This window comes from Babylonia areolata, chromosome 11 (assembly GCF_041734735.1).
Source record: "Babylonia areolata isolate BAREFJ2019XMU chromosome 11, ASM4173473v1, whole genome shotgun sequence".
Classification (NCBI taxonomy): Eukaryota; Metazoa; Mollusca; class Gastropoda; order Neogastropoda; family Buccinidae; genus Babylonia; species Babylonia areolata.
The window spans coordinates 27,028,379-27,040,878 of NC_134886.1; the positions used below are offsets into that span (position 1 = coordinate 27,028,379).

Consider the following 12,500-nt stretch of genomic DNA (forward strand, 5'->3'; position numbering starts at 1 on the left):
GCAGAAACACTTAGTTAAAGTCGCTAAATATTGTTCTTCAGTTTTCCTTCATTCTACTTTCATATAAAACTTGTTCAATGTTGTTCTTTAGTTTCCATCGTTTCACTGTAGTCTCTGTGTGTTAGAAGAAGGTTGATTAAAGACAGTATACAATCACGCTTTTTTGTTTGTATATTTGTTTGTTGTTGTTTTTTGTGTGTGTATACTTTTTGCTTGGCCTATGAATTGGGTTTAATGTCGATACTCACCAGAGATTAACATAGCCGATGGAGATTCTTTAACTTCAATACAGAGGAATGGGTTTATCTAACACTGCAATGACAACAAATGAAAAAGAAAATGAGCAGCAATAATACAAGTTGTTGTTTTTCAGACACACGACTAAATTTCCAACTCTATCTCTATCTCTCTCTCCCTCACACACACACACACACACACACACACACACACACACACACACACACACACACACGCATGCACACACGCTCGCACGCACCTCTCCCCACCCCCTCCAACCCCCCCACACCCCCAACACTCTCCCCGAGCTTTCTCAAAGCAAGCTCTGCCTCTGCGCCAGTCTTTCAGAAAACAACACGGTAAACTGTTTGACAATTTCCCCTCCACATTGACGAATCAAGTCGTCCCTTCAGCGCAGAAGTCTTGTTCCCTTTGAACAGTGTGCAGACGGAAACCTGACCCCTCTAATCCCTTCTTACGGGCGACCGCAGTACCCGGGGTGGGGGGGGGGGGGGGGAAGAAGCAGCTTTAGGGGTAGACGGGGTGGACGTCTTGAGGGCGGACGGGTAGTGTGGGGAGAGTGTGGGGTGGGAGGTTGGGGTGGGGGTAGACGGGTGGATGGATGGGGTGGTTGGTGGGCGGAGCTAGGCCATCAGACCGAGTGTCTCCAGAGGCGCGTGTGAACTTGCTTTGGAGGGCTTTGTTCCCCGCAGGTTCTTCGTGAGGCAGAGCTGCAGGCAGGCATCACGAACAGTTTTTTTGTTTGTTGGGAACGTGGTAGACTGAAAGAGGAGTAGTGGTCCTTTTGAGGTGATTTTGTTCGGTGGTGGGACAGGGGGGGCACGTTTTCCTTTTTTTTTTTTTCTTTTTTTTTTTCCCCCCGCTGTCTGTCTGTCTGTAGCTGGTGGTGGTGATGGATGTTGGAGATGGATGGAGCGAGGGAGGAGGTGGGTATTAAGGGGTGGTGGTGGTGGGGTGGAAGATGACGAGACGTTGTGTGGTACAGGTGGGCACGTTGGACAAATATGACCCGGGTTTGAAAAAAAAAAAAAGAGAGAAAAAAAAGTGATGGGAGATGTGGTCTGCTGGTACAAACGGGAATGACTCTCTTGTTCTTGTTCTTGTCTTGTCTTGTCTTGTCTTGGCTCTCTCTCTCCCCACTTTCTCTCGTCTTCTCTTTCCCTTCATCTCTCTCTCTCTCTCTCTCTCTCTCTCTCTCTCTCTCAATCAGCTTCCTCCCCGTTTGAGTTAATGGCATTCATGCAGGTTATTATTATTATTATTATTATTATTTCATCATCATCATTATGATTATTATTACGCTGCTGCTGATGCTGCTACTGATTATCATGATTATTATTATTAGATGTAGTATTGTTATTTCTTCTTCCTCTTCTTCTTTTTTGTTGTTGCTGTTGCTGGTGTTGTTGCTGTTGCTGTAATATTGTTATTTCTTCTTCCTCCTCTTCTTTTTTTTGCTGCTGTTGCTGGTGTTGTTGCTGTTGCTGTAAGCGAATCCAGAATAACTAAATAGATCAAACTGAACAACAATGATGCTGTGTGTGGAAAAACAAAACAAAAAACAAAACAAGTACAAGTACAACAAGACAAGTACAAACAGGGACAGTAACTCTTTCAGCCCGTATGGCAATGAAAACTTTGCTGGGCAAAGGCTATTAACCGATTAAGAGTTTATCTGAAATGGACTCCTGAAGCAGGCTACCCAGGCTACACCCCCCCCCCCCACCCCCCCCAACCCCACCTCCGCCCGCCTTCGCCATCCTGCCGATTGATTAAGAGTTTATCTAAAATGGACTCCTGAAGCAGGCTACCCCCTCACCGCCTCCCATTCTCCATCCTGCCGCCCCCCACCCCCACCCCCCACCTCACCCACCTCCAGTCTCTGCTGCTCCGTGGAAATGAGAAGTTCAAAGTTAATTTAGATTGCCTTCCACAAATCTGGATTGATCACTCCCCCTCCCCTCACCCCCCCCCCCCACCACCGTCCCCCTTCTCACCACGACGACGACGACAACGATCACCGTCACCACCACCACCACTACCACCACCACCACCACCATCGACACAGGAATAGGATAAGAGTTCGTATGTCTATGCTGTCGTCGACCGTAGTAATCTCGATTGACGTCCCTTCCCCTTATAATAATAATAAGAATAATAATAATAATAATAATAATAATAAGAAGAAGAAGAAGAAGAAGAAGAACAACAACAACAACAACAACAACAACAACAACAACAACAACAACAACAACAACAACAACAACAACAACAACAACAATCATCATCATCATCATCATCATAATACATTATTTGCATTATATGCTTAACCTTTTGCCCCCCTCCGTGAGGACGATATAGGTTTGGAGGAGGAAGAGGAGGAGGAAAAGCGGGAAGGGGGAAGGGGATGACAAGACAGAAGAAGGGGGGCGGGGCGGGGCGGGGGGGGGCGGGGGGGGGGGCTGTTGGAAGAAAAAAATACGAACCGCGGAGGATAGTGTCTGGAGTGAGTCAACAGGTGTCTGCTGCTTGCTTCTTCTTCACCACGAGTGCTGCAGCAGTATCAGTATCAGTATCAGTAGCTCAAGGGGGCGTCACTGCGTTCGGTCAAATCCATATACGCTGCACCACGTCTGCCAAGCAGATGCCTGACCAGCAGCGTAACCCAACGCGCTTAGTGCTGCAGCACTGCTCAGAACTAACTGTTTCCGTCTCCGTCTGTCTGTCTGTACGTACGTCTGTCTGTCTACCTGTCTGTCTGTCTGTACGTCTGTCCGCATGCATGCCTGCCTGACTGTCTGTCTGTCTGTCTGTCTCACTGGAGCAAAGAGAGCAGGGCATTCATTCATTCTACCTCAGCTGCCGATGTACATTATGGAACTCTTTTCACACACACACACACACACACACACACACGCGCAAGCACACACACACACGCGCGCGCGCGCGCGCGCGCGCACACATACATATATGACACACACACCCCACCCCCCACCCCAACTTTCATCCACCTTATTTAGTTCTTTGTTTGTTTGTTAGTTATCTATCTATGTTTGTTAGTTATCTATGTATTTATTAAGTCATTCATTTATTATTATTTGTTTGTTTCATGTCTGTCTGTTTACGTATTGACTTATTTACTTGTTTCTATAGGGTTACAGGATCTTTTATTAACGTGCGCATTATATCCCACCATCCAGTTGGACCCTGGACAAAATATCAGCCCATGAATGCCTACCCTAGATTTGAATCAAACTTCTTTTTTTTTTCTTCTTTTTTTTAAATCGTATCCTCTCTCCCTTTCAATCACCAGGGCCCTGGCCAAAATGTCCTGGGTGGGAAGTCTGGCGGAGGAGGACCGGTGCGACACGCTGGTCGGCCTGGTCAAGCGACAGCGACGGCTGTGCAGCCGGAACGTGGAGCTGATGGACAGCGTCAAGACAGGCGCCCTGATGGCCATCGAGGAGTGCCAGGCCCAGTTCAAGAACCGCCGCTGGAACTGCTCCACCACCAAGGACTCCAACAAGCTCTTCGGCAGGGTCATCCTGAAGCAAGGTGGGTGGGAAGTGGGTGTGGGAGTGAGAGGAGGAGGAAGAGATGGAGGAGGAGGAGGAAGAGGAGGAGGAAGAAGAGTGGAAGGAGGAGAAGAGGCTGGGAAATGTGTGACGAGACGGGGATTTGGGGGAGTGGGAAGGAAAGTTGTTGTTGTTGTTGTTGTTGTTGTTGTTGTTGTTGTTGTTGTTGTTGTTGTTGTTGTTGTTGTTGTTGTTCTTCTTCTTCTTCTTCTTCTTCTTCTTCTTCTTCTTCTCCTTCTTCCACGTGACGACCAACATCAGTATGTTGATGAATATTGTTTTGTGGGAGGCTGCTGTCGGGCGCAATTTAACTGGTCTGACGAGGGATGTGACATTAATTGATAGGGGAGATGGGGCACAGCCCACTGGTGTGTTCGCATCTCCAGCTACACCAAACCGGCTACATTAGCGGTTTCCGGGAATACACGCGACCTGCACAGCCCTAGCCTTCTACGACACTACTTACCATTGGAAAGAAAGGGGTGGGGTGGGGAGCTTGCTGGTATACAGGAAGTGACTAAACAGAAGTGTTTGGGGAAAGTTGGGGGGTGCGGGGAGACGGGGGGGGGGGGGGGGGGGGGGGGGGGGGGGGTTAATACTACTCTGTTGTTTCACAGGCAGGAGGTCAGTCTGGTCAGTCAGCTACTTGGCTGTGGCAACCTCCTGGGGCAGTGTGATCCATTCCGGGATGGTACGGGGGAAGAAAAGACATCTTTCTGTACTGCGTCCTGCAGGCAGGGATGTCACAGTTGCAGGTGATTCTCCTGGAGCTCAGCCTACTGTCTGATGGTCTTGGTAGGCAGACAGTTGATGGAGATGAGACCATGGTGGAGCTTGTAGAACATCTCCAGGCGAGTTTTTTTCTGTCTTACTTGTTGGGGGTAACAGTTAAGGGAGCTAAGGATGGAGTTGACACATGACGTCTGTCGATGTCGGTTTGTGACCCATCTTGTTGCTCGGCGCTGGACGTTTTCGATGGCCTGGATGTCACTGGCTGTACAGGGATCCCCCACAGACGCAGCATACTCAAGGATAGGTCGAACAAGGGCTTTGTACACAGTTTCCTTTGTTTTGTTGTTTCCTATCTCGAGGTTGCGCCGATGAAAGCCCAGGGTCTTGTTGGCTTAGCTGGTTGTAGAATTGATGTGAGATCCCCAGCGCAGGTCGTCTTGGATGTTTACACCAAGATATTTTGTGGCTGACCCTGTCAAAGGCCTTGGAGAAGTCGAAGACAATTGTGTCTACTTGGTTCCATTTTTCCAGCTCAAATGTGGTTTCGTCAATGTAGCCGAGCAGCTGTATTTCACAGGATCGTCCTCTTCGGAAGCCGTGCTGTTCTGGACAGAGGATTCCATTGCTCTCCAGTTACTTCATGACGTGACTGGTGATAATGTGCTCCGTCATTTTGCAGGGTACACATGTAAGAGAGATTGGACGACAGTTTTCCGCCTTGTATCGTCCTCCCTTCCAGTCGTGTGGCAGTGTTCCGGTGTTGAAGGAACTGGGGAAGAGCAGAGTGAAGACTGGAGCAATCTCCTCAGCAACTGTCTTCAGGAGCCTGGTTGGGATGCCATCAGGCCCGCAGGCTTTGTTGGGTTTGACTTTGAGGAGCACTTTTCTTACTCCTTTCTCTGTGATGTTGATGTGGGGTAGTGGGGTAGGTCAGCTGGTAAGGGGCATCGCTGGTTGAAGTCATCGGCTGTTGTGTCTTCCTTGCAGTAGAATTCAGACTGGAACTGTTTGTTCAGGACTTGAGCTTGTTCCTTTGGGTCAGTGATAAGCCTTCCTGCATCTTTGAGAGCAGAGACGCCAGAGCCTTCAGTCCTTCTTGCTTTGATAAAGCTCCAGAACTTCTTTTTCGAAGCGGTTTGGTCTGAGTGCCTGTGATGAGGTCTTCTGTATATATATCCAGTATAAACGACGCAGGCGTTTCTGGATGAGCCGCTTGAAGGTCTTAAATCGCTTGTGCACCTCTTCATCACCAGACCTCTTCCACCGCTTGAGGAGGCGGTCTCTCCTTCGGGTCAGCTTGATCGCCACACAATCGATCCATGGACGGCTTCGTTTTTACTGTTTGTAAGTTTGCGTGGGACATGTTCAGTGAGGGCATTTTTCAGACCCTGGCACAGTCCTGTCCAGATCTTTTCAGTGCTGCTATCTTCAGTTGTTATCGTTGTGAAGGTTATCCTGAAGAGAGGTGAGGGTAGTGGTGTGGGTGGAGGAGGATGGAAGAGGAGGAGGAGGGGGAAGTTCGGAAAGGGGTGATGGGTTACTAGTAGGGGGAGGGAGGGAGTAGCTGCCGAAGACTCCAACAAGCTATTCGGCAGGGTCATCCTGAAAGAAGGCGAAGGAGAGTGGCTCACCCGCCCACATCCCCTTCCCCACCCTCCCCACATCCCCTCGCCCACCCACCCTACCCCAGTCCCCCCCACCCTCAACATACTGACTTCATCACCCCTTTGGCCTTCTCAATTACTATCGCCTCACACCTCCCCCCGTTCATTAGCCAGGAGAGGAGTGGAGCTGGCCCTGAACACACCTGTACATTCACCCATACCCTCTCTCTCTCTCACACACACACACACGCACACATACACACACTCACACACATACAAACACACACACACACACACACACACACACACACACACACACACACACACACACACACACACGCACACACGCACGCACACACGCACTCGTGCATACACAGACCGACCGACCGACAGACTGACAGACAGACAGGCACACACACACACACACACACACACACACACACACACACACACACACACACACACACACGCAGCTTCTCCTTTCCTCCTTCATTCTGGTCCAACCCCCCCTCCCCGTCTCCTCCCAGACCCCGACCCTCACCACCCCCCCACCCCCACAAACACACACACACACCCACCCCACCCCTCACTCTCCTCTAACCTGTCTGTTTTGTTGGGTTTTTTTTTCCACCTGATGAATCTTTCCACACCCACACACATCCCTCATCCACCACCCCCTCCACGTTTCTCTGATAGTCCTCACCACCACCACCACCACCACCACCACCCCACCCTCTGTCCTCGCCTCTCCACTCTCTCCCCCTACACACTCCCTTCTACACCTTGACCCCCCCCCCTCCCCTCACTTGTCCCCCCCCCCGTGCCCCCTCCACGCCCACACTCCCCCTACCCCCCTTTACTTCCTTGGCTAAATGGACGTGCCGTCAGGTCAGCTGGGGGCTATACCTGTCTTGGTCAGTTTGGTGTCTGGCACCCTTGGTCAGGGTCTGTTTTTCTTTCTGTCTGGCTTTCTTTCTTTCTTTCTTTACTTTACTTTCTTTCTTTCTCTCTCTTTCTCTCTCTCTCTCGTTCTCTCTCTCTTTCTTTCACTCTCTCTCTCTCCCCCTCCATCTTTCTTTCTTTTACTCTCTCTCTCTCTCTCTCTCTCTCCCCATCTCTCCCCTCTCTCTCTCTCATTTTTTAGCTCTTTTCATTATTATTTCTTCTTCTTCTTTGCTTCGCCCTTCTTCTTCTCTCTCTCTCTCTTTCTCACACACACACATTTGTTAGTTCTTTTTTATTATTATTATTATTATTTCTTCTTCTTCTTCTTCTTCTTCTTCTATTTCTTCTTCTCCTCCTCCTCCTCTGCTTCTCCCTTCTTCATTAGGATCATCTGCGTCATGCTGATTAGTGTAATCATCATCGCCTTCTTTCCATCTGTATGTGTGTCTGTTTCTTCTTCAGTCAGTTGAAAAGGAGACAGATAAAACGAGCTGGTACATTTTATATACGGATACAGAGAGAGAAAGAGAGAGAGAGAGGGGGGGCGGGGGGCAGGGGGCGCGGAAGGGTGAGGGGAGATGGGGGAGAGAGAGAGAGAGAGGGCGTGGAGGGGTAGGCTGGAGGCAGGGGGGGGGGGGGGCGGAAGGGTGAGGGGGTGGGGACGGAGAGAGAGCGGGGGGGGGGGGGGGGGAGGGGTTAGTATCTAATAACTTCCTCTTTTCCAGCCATCTATCTAACACATCTGTCAGTCCGTCAATTATTCTGTATCGATCGATCAGTTTAAGGGTTGATTTGTCAATCTCTCAATTCCTCACTTTTCTGTTGTTTATCTCCCCTCTCTCTCTCTCTCTCTCTCTCTCTCTCTATCGTTCTCTCCCTCCCTCTCTCCCTCTCTCTCTCTCTGTGCATTTAAAAAAAAATATTTCAACCCTGTGATATGGACAGTGTCCTCAGCATTAAAACATCAAAACGTCAAAGCGTCTCTCTCTCCCTCTCTCTCCCTCCCACTCCCTCCCCTATCTGTCTCTGTCGGTTTCGTTCTTCACATTTTATAAGAGGGAATCAAGGTACGAAAAACTAATCAACGAAAGAAAAAAAAAAAAAAAAAAGAAAAAAAAAAAGACCCCCACCCCCTCACCCCACCCCACCCCACCCACCACATAGCAACATTTTCAACTAACTAACGACTGCTCGTACCGTCTACACCTCTACCTACCCATATCCCTCAACCCCAGCAGGCATTTTGGCAAACGTCGGCAAAAAAACACAAAAAAAAAACAAAAACAAAACAAAAAACAAAACCGGGTTTGTTTCTGGAGATGATGTTTCAATGACTTCTCAGCGGTCAAGATCAATCCATCTCACTCGAGGTCTGGAAAAGCAAAGTGTGCTGGAAGCACGGCTGCCAAATGACGTTACTGCTGTTGAGAGCGAGGTGGGGGGAAGGGGACGAAAGAAAAAGAAGAGAAAAGAAGGAGAAAGAGAGAATATAAAAAAAGAAAAGAAAAGAAAAAAAAGACACGGATAGAAGAGTCGATGTACAAACCGTGAAGGAAATGGAGAAAAAAGAAGAAGAAAAAAGGACGAATAAGAAGCAGGTGGGTGAGGAGGAAGAGAAGAAGAAGAAGATGATGAAGAAGAAGAAGTGGTAAGTGGTAGTAGTAGTAGTAGTAGTAGTAGTAGTAGTAGTAGTAGTAGCAGTAGGAGGAGGAGGAGGCGGAGGAATAGGAAGAAGAGGAGGAGGAGGAACAGCAGCAGCAGGAGCAGCAGTAAGAGGAGAAGGAGGAGGAGGAGGAGAAGAAGAAGAAGAAGAAGAAGAAGAAGAAGCATCAGTAGTGGGAGGTTGAGGAGAAAAAGAAGAAGAAGGAGGAGGTGGTGGGGAAAAAGAAGAGGGGGACGAGAAGAAATAAAGAAGCTGTAAGAGTAGGAGGAGGAGGAGGAGGAAAAGAAGAAGACGAAGGAGGAGGAAGAGGAGGAGAAGAAGAAGAAGATGGAGGAGGAGGATGAAAAGGAGAAGAAGAAGAAGAAGAAGCAGAGGAGGAGGAGGAAAAGAAGGAAGGGGAAGGAGAAGAAACGAAGAAATGAAAACTAAATAATAACAAGAAAAGAAAAAAAAAAGAAAAGAAAAACAAGAATGAAAGAAAATAAGAAAGAAAAAAAAAAGCAGAGACTAAGTGGATAGATTTTGACAGACAGGGGCGGGAAACTTGGAACGTCTCGCTGACGGCCGAGGCAAGGCTGGCGCGCGCTGGCTGGCTGATGAATTAAGATGGCGCGTGGCCAGGGGAAGGAACCCGCACAGCTGTTTTAGTGGGCACAGAGTACAGCGCGCTTTGTTTATCCGGGCGGCTCATCTGGTGTGGGGGCTGACAGATGAAGAACACCCCGGGCCCCTACTTGCACGGTAGGGTAGGGGCGGGTCGTTATGTCTAGCTCGGCTCGTTCCTGTCATCGAGGCCAGGCTCAGCAAAGTTTAGACTTCATCCAGTCATTCTTTATTTATTTTGTTTATTTTTTATTTTTTTTTTTCAGAAGCGACAAATGAGACCGAACAATAGGTTTATTACTGCTGTTGTTGTTGTGTTTTGTCGTGTGTGTGTGTGTGTGTGTGTGTGTGTGTGTGTGTGTGTGTGTGTGTGTGTGTGTCTGTGTCTGTGTGTATGTCTGGGTCTGTGTGTCTGTGTGACAAAGAGAGAGAGAGAGAAGGGGGGGGGACCCTACTTTTTATCATCAAAGAGATGGTAAAACATATTTAATGCTGTTTACCAGTGGGGTGGTATTTTTTTGTCTGATCGTGTTATTGGATTTCAAAAAATCATTTCAATGTTGTGAAACAAGAAGCAAACAAATAGCGATCAAATGTGATTGAGCTAGAAAAAAAAAAAAAAAAAAAAAAGAAGCTCACATTTTGACACGCGTCCATGCAACAGGATAATTATCTCAGTTACACGAATACGTGAATGTAGAAATAAGAATATGGATTCGTACAAAAACAGTGATCGTTGCCACATAATGAAAGTAGCGCCTAGTAACTTCAATGGAAACGGCTGAAGGAGTAACTGGAATTCTTAGTGTTGTGGGAAAATCTGAATTCATTATTTTCCGCTTTCTGCGAATTGCGTGATGCACAAAACGAACCTGTGCATATATAAACAGTTTGGATAAAACTGCATTGTGTTGGGGGTGAAACACGTAGATGGCCTTTGAGAATCTCGAAAGATTTTTTTGTTTGTTTGTTGTTGTTGTTTTTTTTTGTATAAACATGGCTGAAACAAACCGCTCGAATATTGAAATAAATGCTCAGAACACGATTGAAAAAATAATTCAGTTTTTTTTTGTGGTTTTTTTTCAGAACAGACCTGGTATTACATGTATCACTAGAGGATTAGGAGACGAGACTGCATTTATGTCAGAATTAAAGGACTGTCCAGTTAATGAGTAGAAATGTAACCCGCATTCTCATGTGGATCAAAATACGAATTATAGAGGGTTTTTTTTCTCACTTAGATTTTTTTTTTCCATTTGAATAAAATCTATTTATCTATCTATCTAATTATCTAGCTATATCTCAATGACTGCAAATAAATGGCGCATAATTCTTGTTGCTAGTATCGGAACGAAATCTATCGGATTGAGACAAACAAAAAACTGTTTTTGGAGATAGCGAAAACATCTTTTATTTTAAATTATAAAATACGTTCATCGCCAATCGCCAATAACTATCTTTGTGTGCGTGCCCCCCCCCCTTCCCCCCCCCCTCCCCCCATCGCACCCCCCTCCCAGACACACACACACACACACGCATACATCCACCCCACCCTCGTCTTGATCTCTCTCTTGCTTTATCTCATTCCTCCACCCCACCCCCCCACCCCCCACCTCCCACACCCCTACCCCCGTACTGTAACAAGTTGCATTAATTAACGTCACTCACAACGTAATACCCAAAGCCTCGGTTAAAAAAAAAAAAAAGACCCAGGCCCCAGAATGACGCAGTTGCTGACACTTCCGTTCGGCATCGATCATCGGCAACACGACTCATCCGGTGAGGTCTGTGTGCTGCCTCGTGTGAGGCGCACCTTTTAGGTCGTGTGTGTGTGTGTCATGTGTGAGCCGCCCCTTAAGTTTTGATAACGGCGGTGTTGGTAAATGTCTTCTGTCTTGAGAGATGGACTGCAGCTGCTGATCGCTCTTTTCCCGCTCTCTTTCCAAGATGATGTATAAATCAAGGGCTGGAGAGAACAGGACAGGAGATTGAGGAGGGAAAGGAGGTGGAGGATGGGCTCGGGGAGAGGGAGTGTGGAGGGGGCGTGGGTGTCAGTGGGAGGCAGGGAGTGTGGAGGGGGCGTGGGTGTCAGTGGGAGGCAGGGAGTGTGGAGGGGGCGTGGGTGTCAGTGGGAGGCAGGGAGTGAGGGGCGTGGGTGGGTAGGGAGAGTGGGACAAGAGACAGAGAGGAAGAGATGCAAATGCACGTGAACATACTTACACAGACACACGCGCGCGCGCACACACACACACACGCATTCACACACACACACACACACACACACACAACCTTTTAGCCCACCGCCGTCCCACACACATACCACGCTCGCTCGCCTGATATTAATGTTTTCTTTCTGCGTTTTGATATTTTGATGATCATGGTCGTCGTTATCATTCGACTTACTATTTATGTACAGACTGACTGTGAATCTTCTCTCTCTCTCTGTCTCTCTCTCTCTCTCTCTCTCTCTCTCGGTCTTTTTTCTCTCTTTTTATCTTTGACTCTTTTCGGTGTTGTTGTTTATAGACGACATTTTCTGGTCAAAAATCCATTTGCCTGCATCGTATTTCTGTGGGCCAACAGCAAAGGGAGAGAACTGTATGATCAATGGTTTCTACTTTGCAATGGGAAGTCATTCACAGCCTAGTCTTTTGTGAAGGACTGTAACTCTCAAACTAGGAGGCAAGATTGCACTGGCTCTTAGTGCTGGCCTTTGGGAACCCTCCCAACGCCGACTGTCCTAAAAGCCCTCTTGGCTTAGAGAGTGGGGATGTAACTTGGCCGGGCAAGACACTCTACACTGTAATCAAATTCTTGCCCAGATAGTTGGGACAGCAGATGCCCATCGCCTAATCTATTGTTCTGATGGTCATAGTCGGACACGACTGACTACCATGCGAATAGTATGTTCGTAAAAGTTTGCAGTCTTTCAGTGTACTTCAACACCGACGTATCATTGTTTCAATCTAGTTGTTGTTGTGTGCCGCTACCTTAAATATTTCCTTGTTTGTTTAGTTTGGTTGGTTTTTTTGTGTATGTCGCTAACTTGAATATTTGTTTGTTTTAGTTTGGTTGCTTGTTTTTTGTTTGTTTGCTTTTTTTTTCCCAATCCTATCACGC

At 47.6% G+C, this 12,500-nt stretch overlaps 1 protein-coding gene across 1 annotated transcript in view; it reads left to right on the forward strand.

The window, feature by feature from the left end:
- LOC143287629 (protein Wnt-4-like) overlaps positions 1 to 12,500 on the forward strand; it is a 202,075-nt gene that overhangs the window by 95,356 nt on the left and 94,219 nt on the right. The window contains exon 2 of the mRNA XM_076595748.1: positions 3,572 to 3,813. Within this exon, the coding sequence (XP_076451863.1) occupies positions 3,572 to 3,813 (242 nt within the window). The remainder of the gene's footprint in view (positions 1 to 3,571; positions 3,814 to 12,500) is intronic.